The sequence below is a fragment of the Augochlora pura genome, chromosome 11, assembly GCF_028453695.1.
Source record: "Augochlora pura isolate Apur16 chromosome 11, APUR_v2.2.1, whole genome shotgun sequence".
Lineage (NCBI taxonomy): Eukaryota > Metazoa > Arthropoda > Insecta > Hymenoptera > Halictidae > Augochlora > Augochlora pura.
The window spans coordinates 7,680,460-7,702,482 of NC_135782.1; the positions used below are offsets into that span (position 1 = coordinate 7,680,460).

Below are 22,023 nucleotides of genomic sequence, written 5' to 3' on the forward strand. Positions count from 1 at the left end.
TGCGTTTTACGAAGTAAGACAAGGATAGACAACGATCGTCTCTCTCGACGCAATAAATCGTTGGAAAATTAGTTAATAACACAATTTTCGGAACTTTTCAGAACTGTTTTAATATAGTCGCTATTGTTATATTCTTGATAGCATTTTTCGAAAATGATCGACAACGAATTGCCATCCTGAAACAGGGATTTTTAAAAGGGGCCATGAAAAGAGAAAACAGTTTGGCAATATTGCCCACGAATTACCATGCTTAGTTATTTTTTATTCAGTTTGAAAGTTTCACATATACACGTTAATCATTAACGACATAATAAACAATGACATATAGATATTAGAATCTGGGTAGTTCTCCTATCGCGGATCATTGCGGGTAAAGATGTTCCGTAACACATATCGTATAATAATTATCATATAATGACTATATATATATATACCAGTACATGTATATATATATATACGTATATATGTAACAATATTTATAGACATATAAAGACGTACTTTACGTGTATCTGTGTATTACATAGTATGTATATTTTTATAGTAATATATTTTGTATTTTTGTAACACCGATATGTCATTTTAGGCATGTAACTTCCGTGTACGTGTATTTGTATGTATGTGCGCCCGTGCACTTCCTAATTAATCTTATAAACTTGCTCAGGTAAGATGCACGTATTCGAATCAATGTTTCTTCATCATTATTCGTACTTTTACTACCCGCACACGAGTGTCGTATCCCTTATACACAATAATGAATCGCTTAAATCTGAATTAAAGAGAAAAAATAACACGCACACACGCACACAAGTCCGGTACGCAAGTTAGTCGAGTACCGGTAAAGTTTTCTTTTTATCATAAGCGTGCCTATGCTTGTACCACTACTTTGTATGTGTACACGACGCGTACTATGTTCGTGTTTTTATCGTCTTAACATCAGCGTATACAGCAGCGGTAAAGTTCGAAAGTTCAAACAAGTGTTTACGACGTATGAACAAGCAAACAGTGTGTGAGCACCGAGATATACATATACGTGAGTGAGAATGTTGCGAAAGGTCTCTTATTCATTCAACAAGTTCTTCTTCACACCTGTTCAATGTATAACCGTGCTCTACGTTCTGTTTTCCTCTATCTGATCGGACACATTCTATTGTTGCGTGCGTCATCGCGTACCGTGTGTATGACTGCGCCGAAGAAACGTTTTCAGAGTAGCTTAAACGAAATAAATATACGTATGCGTTATTTATATTACGTTCACTTATATGTATATATATTTATATATATATATATTGTATAATATATAATATGTTATATATTATAATATATATTGTATACAATATTATAATATATTATATTTTATTATATTATATATAATATATATTTATATATACATACACATATTTATATTTATGTATAATATGGCTATGCCGTGAATGGCTCGTCGGCTGCGCCTGCAACGACCCGAGCACTGTAAGACACTGTACAAAAATACCGCTTATAATAATTAGTAATAATAACAACGCAGCCGGCGAGACTACAACTACGGCCATCAGAGATATGTCTCGACATGGTTCTTCGGGTGTCTTCTTCGACGCGGGGACGCGTCGACTAGCGACTATCCCGTTTCATCGTTCTAAGATCACCTAACTAAAGGATATGTTCCACTAACGTGAGCCCGGAGTCCATTTAGAAACGTTCATATAATATACATGTTCGTTCGAGTGTTAATAACCCATTCTGTAATACGGTATAAAAACGGAAAGTGCGGTGTTGTTGTTGCTGCTAATTTTTATCTTTCGATATCAAGTTAAATTAACCTAATTTAGTTCAATTTCTATCTCGTTTGTTTCGGTAAATTTAAGTATAAAGATTGGCCGCAATGAGTTGAAAATGGCGCAACAATATTTTCAGATTCCTCAAAAAAAATCCTGATCTATTCAATTCTTGCCATAAATACATAACATTCGCAGTCTATTTGCTGATTTCATAAAACAACTGTTGGAACAACAGAATCGTCTAACGTTTCGGAAAATGTGATTGCAATGGGTCTAATCGTAAATGATAATTATCAATTGCAGCAGCGAGTCAGTTCGTGGTAATAATGAGTTTTGTTGATAATCAATTACTATCAATTACACCAGCAGGCTAGTTTTTGTGAAGCACTTAACTCGTCGAAGCTAAGGAATGATCATCCAGAAAGAATCGATCGAAATTATTCTTTATCGAATGGAACAACACATGATGGAGTTCAATAGCAATTTGTACTTACGGTCCTATCTTTTTCCTTCGCGATTCAGTCAGTCTTTAATATTGTGATTCGAACCCCGGGCCCACTGCGCAAGTGTCGCTATTCTAAACGTTGCTATTCTTTACTTTCTGCTTCTACTGATATTTTTGTTAAACTTATCATTATTTGCGTTCTGCTGTTCGCGAACGTCGACAGAAGTGTATAATCGTCGAGATGATGAGCCGACGATATGCTTCCCGTGGATTCTAAGCAAAATTGTAGGGCCCGCGAAGAATCGCACATGGCGTATCGTTCAGCTCTACGCAGAAGTTTCTCGTCTATTCGGCTACTGAAAGGACCGACAATACAGAAACGATAGATTCTCGAGAAAACAAAGCGTGTAAACACGAAAATATGTTATAAATAATCGTCTTCTTGGAAACAACGGAAAATCGGCTTCGAACGACAGTGCGCAAATAACAGCTTTGCAGTTTTTCTTGTCGTTGAAACTTCTTAGAAAAAACATTCAATGCGCATAGATAGATATATAATATATAGATATATAATATATCTTTGATGATCGTAATAATGTGTATATATTATATGCAACGTACATATATTTTATATATATATATATATATTAACAAATAAATTCTCTTAAATCTCATACGTTCACGATATGTATACGATTTTTAAAGATTACATCAGTGAAGCCTTACGTTTAAATAATTAACCGTTATCTTACAAGTAAAAGTTGGGCGTATAAATGATATGTGTATGTTGTGTTATATTGACGCAGATCGTCGGCCACCGACCGAAGGAGAGAACTCATCCGCCATTTTCAATTTTTACGTCGAGACCCCGGCATCTCGACGAATCTCAGATACATGTGTGTGTGTGTATATATATATAGCGTTTGTAATTAAAGTAATATTACGTGTTAAACGACGTGCCATCACAGACGTATTCCTGTGTATCTATGTAAACGTGTTCAGAGAAATGGTTACCGTTCGAGTATGCGACATCTCTCCTTCGATGTCCGTAGAAACCGAGATCCGCGCCACGTTCTAATCATTAGCAAGTTATCCTACGTAATTTCGATATGCAATATTATTCGTAATATCAATACCTCTTAATCCTATCGTACCGTTAAATCGTCTATCCAAGTGTAAAATACTTGTGTAGTTTACTTTCCACGTGAATGCTGCAGCGGCATATCACATCGTCCCGCGAACGTATCATCGTTAATAGTTAGACTACGGATTTTTCTGCAAATTTTACACGTTTCTGAACAGATCGTAGACGGTACTCTCCGTTCCAATGAAATCCGAACGAACGTAGGGCTGAAACATCCTGGAACGAACCCCGTCTAAATCGCCGCTTGGTAGTCCATCGTGTCTCGTTTCACGGGATACGCGCGATAATCACGGAATTATGCATAAAGTCCGCAGTCTAATAATATTGTAACGCTACAGTCTACGAAAGGTGTTCGACGATGCTCACGAGTCGTCTCAACGAACATACACGGGAGGGCAATTAATCATTCTCTATGATATGTATAATCCTCTATTGCGTCAGCGTCCAACTGTGTGTCCGTTGACGTCGGAATTCGTCAGTTTTACTTTCCTCGTTTCGCGTTTAACCTATTTAGTTTCCACAGAGATCGAAAAATATTGCGGGTTCTCAAGATCGTGCGTTCTTAAATGTACTTCGAACACATTTCGCAGCTTAAACATACATAGAAGCGAAGAGACCTGCTCTCTCGTACGTCACAATCTGCGGTTCTATTGCTAGGTGATTGGAGCAACTCGGCTATCGTGCCGAATCATTCGTGCTTAATGACTAGACAGCCGTGCGAAACTGCGACGTGTAACTACGGCTGATTCGCGGGCGAGAGGTGTTGCTTCAAAGGCGGCATAATTTTCTATCGCGTCTAATCGCAGCGCGAAGTGCTCCAAGCTGCGAAGTCTGTGGCGAAACAGATGCAACAACGAGCCGTTTCAATGATCGCGTTCAAGCTCGAACCGGAATCGACAAGTGTCGGCTTCCGGTTGCGTATATTACGGTCATCATCAGTCGTCGTTATTCCATTTCGACAGGCCGGTCCTTTGCGAATCGAGTTAAGCAACCGAGCGGTCTCAAGACGAAGATGGAGTCGACCTAAGAACTCGCGTACGACTATCGATTTTACACGGACTGTTCCGTCCGTAAAACCGTGCAAAGAGAATTTCTTCTAATTCTTTTGTTACAATTGTTTCGAGCATCATGGTCTAAAATTAAATTAAAACACGACCCTTCGTTAATCGCGCAAACAAAAGATGGCCGTGCCATCATTTTGAACGATGAGAAACTGCACATGAAACTTTGTTCAAGTGCCACGGTATAAAACAAATTTATTAATCGCGCTTATGCGAGAGGTCGATCTACATATTTATGATCGAGAATGTGACGTACGTAGTGCAAGCACGAAGTATGTTGATGACTCGCTCTCCGAGAGTTTCAAAAACGCGTTGATATGTATGAGACGAATGACCGTGGATCCACATACTGATGGCTAAATACGTCGGACATTCGAATTTTCTATCAAGTATACTACGATTCTCGCTTTTAACAGATATCCAGAAAACACTTGGCAACAATCTTGATATGTAACGTTCGGTGATCGAGGTCCGTCCGATTGCCGATCGATCGGGCAGCCATCGTTTCACCCCTGTTCTATCGCACGTCACGATCGAGATTTCTTCGCGGTCACGCGTGACGATTCCGTTTCTACTTTCGTGTATCACCGTACCGAGAGATTCAATTCTTAACTATTCGTTAATTGCTTCTTAACTATTTGGTAATCATTGAACATTAATATTGGTAGAATCGAAAACGCGATACCGTGAAATCATCAATGTAGTCACGAGATAAGACAAACGCAGAACAGAATAAGAATAAGTATAGAGAGGCGCACGCGTTACCATTCTGTATAATGGAGGACGCGCGATTGGTTGCTCGATAACCGAGTCCCGCGCCCGGATTCTCTCACTTATCGAGCGACCATCACTCTTCGTTTCTCTTTGATCGTCCTACCCGAAATACACAATAACAATCGATTATATTTCCAATTAGCATTACCTTCGACGTTTATAAAAGCATTGTTGATATGTATTCGACAAACCATCACCGTGAATATTTTTTCCTCGACAGTTATTCAGTATTAAACGTACAAACACATCTTACTCGTCGATCTTATAATTTACTTTCTATACTTTCCCGTAACGGACGCGCGAGTGTCCGCGTTCAACCGCGTTTACGTTCGAATCATACCACGATAAATTAGTCGAAGAAAGCCGCGCGGGACGTTAAATCTCGTGAAAAATCTGTCGACTTCTCGAACGATCTGCACGGATGCATGGGTACCCAACCGTGAGTCGTCGTTTTCGTTCGACAATCACGATCGCGCATCTCGTACCGCGTTTTCGACGCGCCCTCGTCTAAGTGTGGTGTTCGCTGAGGGGATTCGGCGGATTCGATGATCGTCGTAATGATATATCTGGAGAAATCGCCGACGGGATCGTGCCGCGTCTCCGCATCCGCGGCACGATCGCGCGGACTGCGACTGATAACGATAACGATAAAGTTTACGGCGGATAATGGGCGGCGACCGGATGGGGAGAGGCGAAAAAGAAAACGCGCGTTCTTAAACGAGAGGAAACGGGGATTCGGTAACCGCGATGATTGTCGGCGGTCGCGTGACCGGTCGCAATTAGACCACCGCGACGACCAACGCCAGCAACTCGATCATCGTGCCGACGTGGATGCGATAGTTGTTGGCCGACGACGACGTCCGTCCGGCGTTCTTCCCGACGCAGCCCATTCTCTCCAGAGGTATATTTTCCAGGGCGTACTCCCGGTGTTCGTTTTGCATCGTGCACACGGTGCGCTTCGTTAACATCTTCTCGTCCGCGTTGACCCGCAAGTTGCCCAGCCATGCGGCGTACCACCGTAGCTCGCAATCGCAGATCAGGGGGTTGTCTGTGCAATCAAACGGAAACGGTGTATTAACCCCTCTGTCGATAACCAAAATTGTCAATATTCCTCTGTAACCGGGGCACTGGGGTAACCCTATGACGATCTCCTATATTACGTTACTGTTTTGCAGAACTTCTATATTATTATATAATCTTTTTTATTTACCTTATACTTATTACAGTAATAAGATATTATTTTATTAATTTTATAAAGAATTTCTATTCCTTATAAGGGTACCCTGGTTTTGAATAAACATTGTCGTCCCATTCTAATACTGCAGATTTAAGCTTCGTTTAACAGCTTTCCAATAAATCATTGGTCTTCATTGCAAATAATATTATCTATATATAGAAAAGCAGAATTACGGATGAGCTAAATACAGTTTGGTTAATTACCTGTGATGTCGATAATCCGAAGGGTGTCGACGATGTTCTCGGTTACTTCTTCAGATATTTGCGTCAACTTGTTGTTCTGTAAGTTCAGTGTTTCCAGGGAGTTCAACGTTTCGAATACCAATGGCGGCAGCACCTTGATCCTAAATAACGTAACAAAGAGAATACAGATTTAGCGATTATTAAGTCTTACAGATAATGATAATGATTGCGGATTTTTATGCAAAATAAAAAATCTCTCCAACAATTGTATAAATCGCGAGTATAATATAAATATTATTCTTCATTTAATGGTTTTACGAAAATACTGTAACAATATTTTCATATTCATCTGACATCTTCGCTATTTTGTATTTCTTTCATCAATTTTTCCCATAAATGCAAAAAGTCCGCAATCGGATGAAAAAGTTGGAAAAATTACAGGTTCTTCTGGAGGTTCAGAAACGTGATGGAATCTCCATATCCGTTGAAAGCGTCCTCCGGAAGGGTGGTGATATTGTTAGCCCTCAAATCAAGGTGGCGCAACCGGTGTAAACGACGCAATGCATCGCTAGGTACCGCGTGCAAATTGTTATCCCCTAACCGCAAATATTGTAGGTTTTCTGTAACAGTATAAACATCGAACATATATGATTTCGTCCAGTTTACAACTGATGTTTCACCGAGATCGCATTGTTTTCCTACGGGGAGGTTATGTTTACGTAATGTATATATAGTATATGTCAAACATATACTAATCTGTTAATGAGCTTATAAATGATAAATGATGACATTAGATCGAGTCTCTGCAGAATACTTCATAGAAATAAATTAGCAAAGCGTGATGAATTGTGCAAATAGGGCAAGTCGTGAAATTGAGGAATCGAAATTCTTCTTCTTTGTTTATTATTTCTTCAGTTTCGTACATTCGTCATTCATTAATAAAAATGTGCTCCTATCTGAATGAACTTCTTCTTAAATAAATACAGTAATTCGTCATTTACGAATAATAAGTATAAATATTATTCTTATCCAAATGAATATTTTTCGAATCAGTGCAGTTATTCGATATTTAGTAATAATTAATAAAAAATAAATTCTTATTCGAATAAATGTAGTTATCCATTATTCGTAAATAATGAATGCAAATGTTATTCTTGTTCGTAATAAATGTAGTTGTTCCTTATTGGCGAATAATGAATAAAAATTCTTCTTATTCATTATTAGTCGATCGAATGAACTTCGCAAAAGTATAAGCCAATTTTTCTGTCAACACAAGTAATTGTCGGAGCACAGTTTCAGCCTTGTCTAGCATTAAACAGAGCAAACTAGCTCGCACGGAAAGTTCAAAGGAGCTAGGAACACGATTACACAATAGTAGTATTAACCTTTGTTAGACGTTACATAAATATCAAACTTCCTCCTCTAAAACGACGGTTAAACCTCCGTATTTTATATATTTGTTTCGACGTTATTCGAGGTAAACGATATCGAATATTCGACTCTGTACATTTTGTATTTGAACCCGCATAACTTTTCCATCATGCTCCGGTAAACGACCGTTATAACTCCGCGGTATCTACGGTCAAAGGTCGGCAACCTCTCCCGCTAAAAAGGGCACCCGAATAGCCGGTATCCAACAAAGGGACTCTGCTTTACCAATTTTGCTGGAGGAGAAGTTGCCAGCATCGGGGGTGGCTACAACTTACGTATTTACTTTAAATGAATTTATTAATGCAAAATTCTACTTATAAACTTAAATATGATACTCGAAGTGAGCGATCTTCAAAGGTTCGCGGGCATTCGGCTGCTCACGTGAACTCTTTGTTGCCCGACCTCTGACCTATATAGAATAATGCTTTGTTAATATTTTAGAAGCCGGAGGTAGACAGTTTTTATCGTTTTCCGCGTTCTTTTATGGTTTGCGATAAAACCTGCCGGAGGCTCTGTTTCCGTTTGCACAAGCGTTGAAGAATTTTTATTTTATTCATTTAATGAGCCGTTTATTATCAAAGTGGCTTAAGTCTATTCTCGAAAAACATTGGGCTAGCTATTTTACTATCTAGATTTTTGTGGTATATATCATTTCATTTCAGCAAAGCCTTTGGTACGTAATTTTTAGAAGACTTGAATAACGTTAACGGAGAAAAGGTAAACTGGTTGAAAATATATTTTATGCAAAAGTGAAACATTTTTAAATATTTGCGTTTAAAAATAAAAGTCGCTTCGTACGTGTAAGTGCAGAGGCAATCTTTCTGTAAGCGTTCCAACACTTTCAGAGGGGCGTGTACGTCACTTATTACCCAATAGAATGACAGGAATGAGAATACTGGACAAAGTTATCGTAAACAAATTATAGGGTCGATTATTTCGTTAATTAAAACAAAATTCAAAAATAGCTGCGATGTTTTACGAAATCCAATTTGTTTTAACAAACATTTTCGGAGCGCCCGTCGAACCGACTGTTTCCTAATTCAAACCTGTTATTCTCGTATTTCACTTGTTTCGTCCTATCAGAGGTACACAGAAATCGATAAATAACGTTCGGGGAGTCCATAACGAACTTTTATCCAATTAACTCATAGTTTGTCGCGTGGACAAAGTTATTTTAGTTAGAAATAACGTAGGACAGGCACGGGTGTAAAGTGACTACGTGTAACAAGCTGATGGACACACTTACCCTCAAGACCGATGAACGCATCCGGATCCACGTGGGTAATCTGATTGCCATCGAGCTCCAAAGAGTTTAATTGCGTCAAGTGGGAGAATACGCCGGCTGGAAGATCGCGGAGCTGATTGCGAGCCAAACCTAACGAATCCAAGCTTTTCAGTCCTGTAAAAGAGATCGTTTACTATCGACACTTCAAACTTGCACGGTTCCAATTCGTTCGGTGCCGTTTGATCCGACATTTTTACATTCTGATAAGAACAATTCTATTTGAAATCAAATTATTAAAGTGCCAGCATTCATTTAACATTTCTCGAAATATCTATCGTCTTTCAGTGAAAGCAAAGACAAAGATTACTGATAAATATTATTTTAGAATCCTTTAAAAATTATTTGTAAAATTTGAGACACGTCTCGTGACTGTACATCTAATATTTTGCAACTATGTAGAGCATTATTGTAAATAGATGTAAGTTATGCTAAAGTTACGGATACAATTTTTAAAAAGAGATTTTTCGAGTACTATATAAAAGAGAATCGTTTATTTTAATAAATAATATTTTATAAAGCTATATAAGTTTCCAATGCTTTAGCAACAGTTTTTTTTTTAAATTCGAGGTTCTAGTTTGGTTCTAGTTTCATCTAGTATGCCTTAGTTGTTGCATTGCATTAGGTACCCGTGATTTGTGCTAAATTAGTGGACACAAATCTCGAATAGATGTTGAATAAATATCATATAGGAAAGTCGTCTGCTTTTAGAGAGAATATATAAGAAAGCTACATAAGTTTCCAATCCCTTAGAAACACTCTGCGAAGTTAGAAAAACACAGAGAACATTACTTATCTGGAAAGTTTTACGTCTGTAGCATTACACTAACAAGGGATGATCCTCAAACTGGAAATACAAAAAATTCTGAAACTTCGGGGACATGGAGAGCATACGTAGATACGTATTGCGTAAATTCACTTCAAGGGATGAAAATTAATCCTCAAATATTCCGTTATTTCCTTATTGTATTTCTATAATTCGTAAATCGTTCAAAACGGAAAAATATATTAAAATAAAAATGACTCGCTTTGTCCAAATTCATCACCTGATATACCAAAAATATCGACTATTTGTTTATAAAATTTTCCAGTTGTTTGAACAATTAACAGAACATATATCGCGTGATAGATTTAAGCAAAGAAAGGAGTTTTTATTGGACATTTTGCAAATTGTAGTAATAAAATAAAAGATAGCCGAATATTTATAGATTAATGTCCTTTTAAAGCGAATTTAGGAAAGAAAGAAAAATTCCATTATACATATTTGCGTATGTTCTTCATAACGTCAGTGTTTTAAAATTATTTAAATATTCGTATTAGGGACCACCCTTTGTAAATACAAGTTATTTTATAAAATTGGAGGATGCTATAAACGTCGCATAAGAAATTCACTGATCGAATAGAATAGCTACTAAAATCTGTGACAAGTGTCCAGATGAAGACGAAATCGTTGCGAGCGTCGAATCAGAATTTCCGTGAATGATGCATGTGAATATTAATCGATAAGGAAGTGAGCGAAGGTAGCTCGGTTTTACCTGGGCACAGCGCTGAGCAAGACGTTTCGGGGAACCTTACCTTCGAAATCGCCTTCCTGAATCCTGGTAATTCGGTTCTCCGGAAGGTCCAATTTCCTCAGCATGTCCAGTGGGAGCAATGCCTCTGTTGGCACCTTGGTCAACTCGTTTCCGCCCAGATTTAGTCTCCTTAGTTTCCTGCTATAATTTATGTGTTCGTATTTACATATCACCCAACCCTAACGCGCGGTTTTCGTACACGTGCGCAAGTACAACCAATCGCCGCGCGTTAGTCCTGTTTTTCAACTACCTACGTGAAGCGTTGTGTCCTGTAGAAGCGTATCATTCTATCGAATCTCGGAATTTCAGGCAAAACAACGACCTGTTACATTTTTCTATTCGTCCCAAAACAAAAAAAAATGTTCAACGAACAACGTAAATTAACAATCGGAGCGATTTGAAGTCTTCGCTGAGAAATGTCATCGATTACCCGAACTAATCTGGGACACAGATGTATGTGGATTATACAATTGCATTATTCAACTGTACAATCGAATCTCCATCGATTTGGGCAATGAACACAGTGTTGTGGGCATATTATTGATCTATTATGTGCAACGTATTTGGAGATGTCAATGGACATCGAACGTTTGGATAATCGAGATTCTGCTGCAATTATTTTCTTTTTACCATTCGAGAATATTTGTACATTTGCATCGCAGATATTATTATTATTTTTAATTATATCGAAATAATTATCGACAATTTCGAGATTGATAATTGCTCTGTGCTTTAACACTCGAACGGCAGACCTTTTTAACAAAAATACGATCAATTTTATTTACCAATGCTTTTACATAAATTTAGTAAAATAGTCCTTCTAGGAATGAAACATGTGGCAATTGAAATTAGTTGTTCAGAAACTAAATTTAAGTAAATTTGTAACTTCGGGTCTGAATGTACCCGGGATCCGCCGTTGGAGTGTTAAACGTGTAGTGAAATTGTTTGCCTTCTCTAAGCGGAACGCGTTCGCGGTATCGACTAGTGATAAAAGAAAAGACTATACTAGGCTATACTAGATCTAGGGAAGCTGTAGTCAGGCTGATGGCAAAGAACGTACTTATGCAATCCTTTAAAAGCGTCCGAATCGATGTTGCTAATCTTGTTTTCGTACAGGGAAAGGATTTCAAGAGTGTCAAGGCCCTCGAAGGCTTTTCCGTGGATGGCGTTGATCTTATTGTGGTTCATATTCAAAATAAGCAGCTGGTGAAGACCTTGCAACGCGACCGTCGGCACCGCAATCAAAGCATTCTGTGATAGGTCCAGTTGTGTCAACTGAGTTCCTGTGGATCAACATGGGTGAGTTAAATCAATTAAACATTTCCAATCGACGATTCAAATGTTATTAGTACATTGTGGATCTGCGTGAATTCACGGCGTCAGCAGATTTTTCAAACGTATGAGGACGTATAAATTAAGGAAAGGTCTTGTAATTTTTTAGCCGACGAAGGGAACTTTTAATTCTAATTTTTGTGGATTAATGTATGGAGATGAGAATATGCATAAAGATTCGCGATCTACTCATCACATATGAATTTTGTCGATATTCAAATTAAAGAAAAACCTTACCAAAGTTCACTAGCCTTTAGTAATTGACGTTTCACATAACCATATCTACGCGTTATAGATGCAATTAATTTAAATTGCGTCATTTAAATTCCTCCAACAATATGGTTAAATAAATTTTCACTTCTTGTGCAAATTTTTAATTTTTAATAATGCTTAATAATGCATTAGTTATCTGAACATTCAAGTTTCCAAATAGAAATATCGTAAATCAATTTTGAAGATGTTTGGCTCTTTATTCATGTTTAGCGAATCTTTATGCATTAATGGTTTTTCTAAACGTTAATGAAATTCTCTAGTTGATAATTCAGATTCTTCCATTCTGATTTTTATGAAATAAACAATGAAAAATAGGCTTCAGTATTTAATTTAAATATTTCTGGTCACGAAGGCGGATAGTAAAATACTGTGAAAATATATCGAAATTATTTAAGCTTAAAGTCTATCGTTGTTTTTGCAGTTGTCAATGTTAAATCGCGACCGTCGCTCTTATTAAGCTGCAAAAATCGTTAACAATTCGAAGGGAAAGGTTTTAATTATGCGGCAAGTATTTAAAGACTGAGGGCTGGTCCAGGGGAAACAAACGGGGACCCCTCGGTGACATCAAAACTGCGATTAAATTAAAATAGATCCCGTTTAACGTCAGCACGTGACGAAGCACAAGCTTCCACCGCCATCTCTTGTAATGTGACTACGATTCACGACTGTATTATCTGACTTACAAATTAATACGACACGGCTGTGTCGAATGACGCCAGAAATAGAGCCGAGCTTCTTTGTTACGAAGCTTCTTCGTGCAAGACGAGCTATAGACGTTTTTCGACTATGAATGCCGATTGAAACGCACGTATCTCTATACTAATTAAATGCACGAGGCGCTTACGTAATCGCGATTATAAAACTCACGATGAGAACGGAAGTTAGGGCTCAATATGTTATATGTTCAATATACTTTCCTGCTACAGATTTAAATACATTGATAGTTGTTTCTTAAACGTAAAAATAATTTTATAGAATATATTTACTAGTTTTTGTTTTTAATAACGCAGTGACTTTTTTCATGATAATATTAAAAATTTTTAAATGCAATGTACACGTTTTATATATTTTTACAAGGGACTATGAAGCAAGAAAGGCTTCGTCTTTTACCATGATATATATATGGCGTCCCAGCTAAAGTAGGCCACCCAAATGTTTCTATCATTTTTTGAGATTTTAAGAAACTTTAGTGACAAAACTTGTTTTTGGGACCTGTAATATGGCGGTAATAATTTTTTTACAGCTAGAGAATTTTCAGAGATTTTAAGGTTAGTTTTGGTTTTATAATTCTTGAAGCAATGTACGAAGTATCTGCTCAATTAATAATTTGTAAATGCTATTCCTCTTTTAATTTTAATTTAAAGTTTCCACATGCAATTTCCACGTCTTACATATTTTTAAAAATGAATATGAAACGACAGAGGTCTCGTCTTTTACCACGGTATACATATATGTACGTACGGTTACATTCGTGATTACACTAGCACACTGGTGAACGACTAAAGATATACGCGTGAAATATTTTCCAGACTGATTCAAAGTCGACGCGTTTCACTTTAATAATGTCCCTTGTGAGATACGGTTGTCCATTTATTCTATTCATTATATTCGCGGTGCACATGCAGGCTAAGGTTGGAGGTAGAACGGACGGGCGAGGTTATTGATTTACAGTGAAATTCTGGTTTTTCGGTTGCTGTTCTAGCACTTTTTAGACAATGTTCCCAGCCTGCTAGGAAAGTACGCCTTTGGGGAAGATGGAGGTAATGAGACTTCCAAGAAGAAAACAGCGAAGAAAGAGACGAAGGCATGATGGAAATCAGTGAGGGAAAGATGCAAAAGAGATTTTAGAATGTGATTTCACAGAGACACTATTTCAAAGAAATCGGCACATGAGAGTGCACGTATAAGAAGAGAGGAAACGATGGTAAAGGCGAGAAATGAAATATTGAGTCGGATGTGGATCGCAAGAAAGTGGATATTTAAAGCAGATTTTGAAACGCGCACGTACGGTATCTAAATTTTCTAAAGAAGTACTATAATTATTGGAAAAATCTCATGATAATAAAAGAATAGTTCAGAAATTACTGATACTATCTCCAAAACCATAAATAAGAACTTTATACTAATTTAAATAGTATACGTAGCAATAGTAGCAAATATAAAGAGGATTTTAAAAGCTGAAAGACTGATAGTCATTAAACAGAACTAGAATAGTTTAGCAAATTTCTATCGTATCGAAATTACCATGTTAAATATGTAAATTTATTTTAGCCACTCAAACTATGTAACTTGTTTTTGAAGTTGTTCTAGTTTGAAGCACGATATTGTACTTCATGGATTATATCACACAACATGGACGTACCTTTCAGACCTTTATTTTATAGTTTTATTTACGTATACCTTCATCACTATTTTACGTGTACTTTCATCTCTATTTTACGTACACCTTCACCTCTATTTTACGTATACCTTCATCTCTATTTTACGTATACCTTCATCTCTATATTACGTATACTTTCACGCGCATTTACACTTATATTGAAAAATGAATGTTGCGCTTGGTAAAAATGATCAGATAGCCTCGTAAGAAAAAAGTATTCCGGCAGCTGACGTATCTCAAGATCTTCTCAACCAATTGACCTTATGCTTGACGTGTACGTTCGGTTCACCTGTCGCAACATTTTCTACGTATTTTTTCCAAAGCGTTGGATGAAAACGAAGGAGGAGAAGGACAAGGATAGAAAATACGGAGAATAACGTTCGGGAAAGGGGAGTCCTCCTTTCACCAGCTGTGAAATGTTGACGACGGGACACGACAGTGAAACACGGGTCAAATTTGCACCTTGCTTCATATTGTTTCTTTCGAATCGTCGTAGCTCTGTCAATTTCGGGAATTTCGTGTCTCGAGTGAATTGAAAAACGTCCGACAAGAAATTGATATGTTAAAGCCGTCTCGATCTTCTTAAACAGTGTTTAAAGGTATTAAAACGTTTATATTCTTATAGAAATATTCTTAAAGTTGGAAATTTATTTTTCTCTTCAAATTGGCATTCATGTTCAATATATCGAACGCTACAAGAAAATTGTAGCTGACCACTGTTATTAGATTGTAGAATTTGATGCATAATGAACATTTTCTATAGAAGAGAGTCAAATAAAACTGTTTCTTTAAGTATTGAAATATGTTATAAATATACAGGCTGCTTATTTTATCTTGCACATTGAAATATCTTTGATACTTTTACTGGTACGAAGAAAATGCCAAGAAAAGTTTATTTAAGTTAATGCTTAGAATATCATGACTTATGTACTTTCGCAAGGCTATTTTTTATTACTTATAAATAAGAATTTTTAGTTTCTTGATTGCCTTCTTGATATATACTATAGTGCTGAGTTATAAAAAAATAGATTCTAGTGTGCAATAAATAATCTTATAAAATAAAAAACCAATAATCTTCAATAATTGAAATAAAATGATTTAGAGAGAAAAAAACGCAGATATCATAATATTTTTGGCTTTGAACTAAACAAAGTTGTCATGACACATTTTTTTTTATGTCAGCAAAAATAACGAAGATATTTCAATCTGTAGGACAAAATAAACATCTGTATGTACACAGGGTGTGGCATGTAACCGTTACCGCCATATTTCAGGTTATTTCCGACAGTCTGACAAAAAAATATTTCCAATGAAAGTTAATCAATATTTAGTCGGCTACATATTGTAATATAAAAAAAATTCCACAAACTATTGTTCTCGATAAAATAATCAAGGTCCCTTCGACGTTTTTAAAAGTTACCGATCTGCCTAATTTAGGGTTATCCTATTGATACGAAAAAAAGGGGGGTTATTCTTTAATACACGAGTATGTGTGAACAATGGGTGCTTTCGTCAAGTTTTGTAAAATGAATAAAACGCAGCTTATTACGTGTATCGAGTCCGCGGAACGTGTCTTGGATTGCCGAAATGGATTCGGACCGGTGAATACCTGCATGTTGAATGAGATTCTTTCTAAGGCGGAACACTCACCAATGGAACTCAAAGAGGACTCCTCGAGTACCGCGAGGCTGCTGTTGTGAATAGTAAGATGGTGGATAACGAGGCCGAGGAATACGTAGCGCTGTAGTTTTGGCAAGCTGTTGTGCCTGAGACGCAGGTAAAAGATGACCGCGTTGGGTCTACCTTTGAGCGCCTTCATGGCATTGGTGATGTGCGTCAGGTCGGTGGACTCGCACACGATGTCCAGGCCAGATTTCTTCAGGGTGCAGGAACAGGGCGCGATATCGGTGTGTGAAGGGCATAGATGATTATGCGACGTTTGCGCGAGAGCCAAGCCCATCACTAGAAACACGGTCCAAATCATCGTCCACAAACTGTTCTTCTTCATCTTTCCGTGAGAACTCGTCTACTCTCGACTTTGTCAACTGTTCTCCAACAAACGGATCCTCGCTTCCGTTCTCGATTCCGCCTGATTCGCGTTCTTCTTCTCTGGCTGTCTCTCTGCTCGAGCCTACTACCTTGCTCGGTCTTACCTATCGCTTCGCCCTTTCTGTTCCTGTACCTGCAGCCTGCTACTTAGCCTCTCCTCTTCTCATATCCATTGTTTGCTCTTCCGTGGTGCACCAGTACACCGAGTCTGGAAACAGAATTTCGAGATTCAAATCGATGCTGCGATTGTTCTTTGCTAAAGAATTTCGCGAAATGTCCAAGTAATCTACAATCACTGTTAAGGTTACATAGCTACATTGACTGATCTTTGTTCGTTATTACCAATACAATTCTACGTCAGACAGAAAATTTATATTTATTATGTAGGAACCTTTACTTCAATGTTTAATATTAATGTAGATGGGTAGAATTTAACTTCAATTTGAAAGATGCGAGTGTCGTTCATATTTAGTAGATCGTAAACGTAGTTAGTAGATCGTGTCCCAAATCTTCATGAAAGAGTCTGACAAGATATTATAGGGCAAAGGGTTAATATTATATGGGATGAATTATTTTTTTAAATCAGCAAATTTGCTGATAGATATGCTTTGATATTTCAGGTTGATGGTACTGTCAGTCGTCGTCAATATTGTTATTGATTATTTCGAAGCCCTTATATAAGTAAGACGTATACGTCATATTGTGAAAAAAGCAAAATTATTTGATAAAATTTCAATATATTAGCATGTAACTTGAAAGTTATATAAACCCATAGAAGGTTAGGGCTCGAAGGATGTACCTTATGGAGGCTGATGTTATTTTGTGATTAATTCAAAAAAATCAAGCATAAGCATATTTCAAAATATAACTTTAATCCTTGAGTGACCCCTGTTCGCTCTTTGAAGGTTAAAACGAAATAACTTTTCCAAAATTCGACTAATTGATCTGATCTCTCACTCCAATAGAAAAATTAAAAATGATATTTTAGTAATTGTATAACAATCTAGTCCATTAGTCGCGTCAGAAATATATAAGTCATTTAGTCCATTTTTGAAAAACTTATTGCTTTTTAAAAGATGTTCGAATATATTTTGCTAGGGGTAGTTTCTCTTTTGTTTTCTCAGATCCTGTTTAAAAATTCTTCTTTTAATTTGTCGTCTAATAATCGAGATAAAAGTTCACATGTTTCATTAATGTCCACAGAAAAATTAAATTGTCTGGAACCTATTCCCAAAATTATAAAAGATTCGAACATTGAATGTTCGAGTGTTAAACGAACCTACGGAGCAAGAAATTATTGATTGCGTTAAAAATGGCAGAAAACAGCTGATCGTGATGCAGGAAGTGCAAGCGCGATAAATCAACGGATGCTCGTTATCCACAGTTTTCATTTTAATTACTTCCACGCGTGTCATGGAAAAACTTAAACGCAGCGTAATAATAATTTAAAATACTGCAACAACGAGACGATTTCATATGAATTTGTGTTTGAAGATTCGTCGAGTACGCACGATATTTAGTACGGGTTGGCTGATATTTCCGATCATACTTCGAATTGTTAAAAAACAAATTGCGGCGGTACTTCACTCGAAGTGCACTACAGATTTGCAAAGTTTTAACGGAACTGAAATTTTCGGTTCATCGAAATTTTCTCGTAAATGTGTTAATGAGTTATTCTATATTTTGCCTCTTCAGAATTAAGATCTGAATTTTTAATTCGTGGTATAAATGAATGATAGGTAACATAGGAGTATTATATTCTGTTTAATTATTATCTCTTTGTACTATTTTTGACAACTCAAATAAAAGTAGAATAAAATAGAACATATCATGGCTTCCATCAACTTAGAATTTGCTGAGATAATAACTTTTTGAAAAAAATTAAATTTTCTTTTTTTGAAATCAATAACAATCTTTTTTGAGAATACTAACAAACATTTCTCAAAAGATTTTCAAGATAAATAAATATCTCGAAAAATGGTTCTTGAGTCAATCTCTATCAATCTTATATTATATTAGGTCATTTTAACTAATCCTAATTCGTAGACAGGTCAAGGGAACGTAAACACAAATTGCATTACTATGGAGCGTTAAGGGAGAATAATGTGCGACGCATAACATTGCACAAAATAATTTATGCAACTGGAATTTGCCGCTGCCGCGCAATATTTATCACTTAATTGTTTCGAGTAATTTATTTTATCGAAGCTTATCGTACCGAGATAGTGTTCGCAATACTGTGTCAACAAACAGTTGATCTTATTAATTCTCCACAGTCAGCAGTGACGAAAGCGATTACGATTTAGAATGACATCGAATGTCAAATAACTGCGTAATACGAGACTGAGCAACAAACAACATTCAGTCTCCTTTCGATAGTATTTGCAACGCAATATATTTAGTTATTTAATTATTTAGCAATATATTAATGGTACTAATAGCATACTAATATTAAAACAAATGAGATTCTGACACTTGAGAGCATACACTTTAAATCAAACTTGTTTGTTTAGATCGCTTCACGTGCATTAACGAGTTAACAAAATTTTCAATCAATATAAATCTCACTATTCAATTTTTCTTCAAAGAATTGATAAAATCATGCATATCATGCAGTACGCCTTCAGTTTTTATAACACCGTTCAATGATATTCACATAATTTTCTATATCAAACTAACGTCTCGTACGGACATGAAGAGACTAATTTCCATAAAATCATATCTTTAAATGTATAGCTACTAGTATCATTATAGGCAGTATAAATCTACCTAGTACAATTTCTAGGCAATTCATAGTAATTTTATTCGCACATTTTGCAAACAGTGTACAATACAAGCGAATAAAACTGTTTCTGCTATCCATAGATTTCCGATCCTCCCATTATTTCTTTCAGACATCTATTCGACAAACTCGAACAACAACGGAATACCGAATTAACTGTAATTATGTAAAAAATATTGCAAGTTAAAAACAATGACACCTCGCGAAAACAGCAGAGTTCCTTCTTGATATGCCGGAAGTGTAAAACAAAAACATCTCATACCCGTCCATGTGGGGCACGTGGTAGCTTCCTCTATCTCTGGTGAAATACTTCCTAGAAATCTGCGAAGCGAAACTGCGGCGAGATCTAGCGTAATCGCTGGTCATCGCTTTCGATGTCACTGCGTATATTACAAGAACTCGATAGTTCCTTTCTATTGAATTGATCCGATTCACCACAGCAAACAAGAACCACTATCTTTAATACACCTCGATCGACTCGTCATCGGCGATCTCACAACTCTCGTTTCTGATCAACGATCGTGTACACACCCAGTCCGTTTAACTTCTGCGATCCGCGTTTCGATTCACTTCACAGCAGCTGACGAGATATCTTGTTGTCGGCGCACCTGACAACCGCACTCGACGTTTATCGCGCGAAGACGTTCGCCGGTTATCGACAGGTAGCCGTCAACGGCGGAACCAACCGCCCGCGGATAACTGGTCCCAGGTCCGAGCCGGCGAAGCTTTTACCTTTTCGTATGAATCGGTATCACACGGCACGTACGTGTTAATCGGCCGGGGGCACGGGCTGCATCGGCAATTTGCGGAGCTCTGCTCGATTCACTCGGAGCTGGCCAAACACGGCTCGACGACAATCGGAACGAATCGAAAACAGTCGGGTCGGAATGAACGTTAGGGTGCCGTAGGAGGCAATTAGGTCGGGGATTTCGTACCTGGGGGATTTGAATGGCCTAGGATCTCCTGGGAGCAGCAGACTTCGATCGCTTCGACGAAGACTGTGCGCGTGTTCGGACGGTTAAAGGGAAAGGAGCGTGGAAGACGATTCTGATGGGTCCAAGCCGGAGGAGAGGATCAGTCGACTACCTTGACCTAGGAGTCGGGGATTACTATACCGAAAGATCACGAATGAGGAGCCGATGGGCGTCGAGGCGCTTCGGGAGTAGTCCAGAAAGCTATCGTTAGTGCCGGCCTCTGCTCCGCACCGCTACGCTGGTGACCTGGGTGTCCGTTGGCATCATCATTGCCCGGCTAATGGGCAGCTTCCGTCAAGGGGATCATGGGATACGCGGCGACGGCTGCCGCAACGTGGTGCGACGACGTCATCGGAGATCTTACGATACTCTGGGAGAGTGGAGAACACCGCCAGCGTTTATTGGTCCTCCTCTTTCAATCTACGCTGCTCAAGCTCGGTCAAGGAACGACAGCCACCGCAGCAATTTCTTTGATGCTTTGTGCTCGGACGCTCGTCGCGGACGGCAGGAATGCAACTGAATGATAATAGACGTAGACAGAGCGGGGCCGGATCGCGATCGTTGCGATAGGACTTCCATTATTTGTATGCAACACGGTCTAGCATTTTGGCGGAACTGGCCGCGCGCGGTGCATGCGAGAGATTATGAGAATTAATTTTTTATTAACTCGCTTCGTAATGGGGAAGTCTATTTACAGTGACAAGTTATATTATCGTGATTAAGATAATAACGAAAGTCACTATTTAATTGTCGATTATCTATTTTAACAGAATTTAACAAATCTGAATAATTAATCGGTTATATTATTTTTAATCTGTTTAAATTACTAAAAGATACGGTACATTTTTATTTAATTATTAATTGGTATGATGACAGAGTGTCTGGAGAGATCAGGATCAAACTTATGCAACGCGTTAAAGAGTTGAAGCAAATACAAAAAGTTCGTACGAACATACATATGTCCGAATGTAATTTATATTTCGTTTCACGTTTACATTTCAGTTTTAATTAATAATATTTTTTAATATTCATTATAGAATAAACATTATACGATTGTTATCTAGAGGGCGACACGTAATTTAAATGATTAAAGCATTCGGTAATGAGCGCTGGTTGCAAAGTACCGAAATGATCAGATAATACGTAGCCATAGAGTAATTCGAAAGTTTATGACCCCGCTTTATTTTCTGTTTCCGTGGCTTTAATCACGTCACTGAATTTCTTATCTCCGTCTGAAATGCATTTTGCGAGTAGTTAAAATGATTTCGTAGATATAATCAGCCTTTCGCGAGACGTAGCGTCTCGCGACTCGGATTTACCGATACAACTAC

The 22,023-nt window shown here is 37.6% G+C and overlaps 1 protein-coding gene across 5 annotated transcripts in view; it reads right to left on the bottom strand.

Moving 5' to 3' along the window:
• Positions 1-241: 241 nt before the first annotated feature.
• Positions 242-22,023, bottom strand: part of LOC144476833 (uncharacterized) — a 215,012-nt gene continuing 193,230 nt past the window's right edge. For 2 of the 5 annotated variants that reach the window (XM_078194101.1, XM_078194102.1), the window contains 7 exons: positions 16,538-17,144; positions 11,963-12,185; positions 10,904-11,043; positions 9,293-9,445; positions 7,055-7,235; positions 6,637-6,776; positions 242-6,244 (listed from right to left, as the gene is read on the bottom strand). In XM_078194101.1, the coding sequence (XP_078050227.1) occupies positions 5,976-6,244; positions 6,637-6,776; positions 7,055-7,235; positions 9,293-9,445; positions 10,904-11,043; positions 11,963-12,185; positions 16,538-16,895 (1,464 nt within the window). In that variant the 5' untranslated portion in view covers positions 16,896-17,144 and the 3' untranslated portion in view covers positions 242-5,975. Of the gene's footprint in view, positions 6,245-6,636; positions 6,777-7,054; positions 7,236-9,292; positions 9,446-10,903; positions 11,044-11,962; positions 12,186-16,537; positions 17,145-19,980; positions 21,196-22,023 lie in introns of those variants that run through there. The other 3 variants (XM_078194103.1, XM_078194104.1, XM_078194100.1) reach the window with 3 other exon arrangements.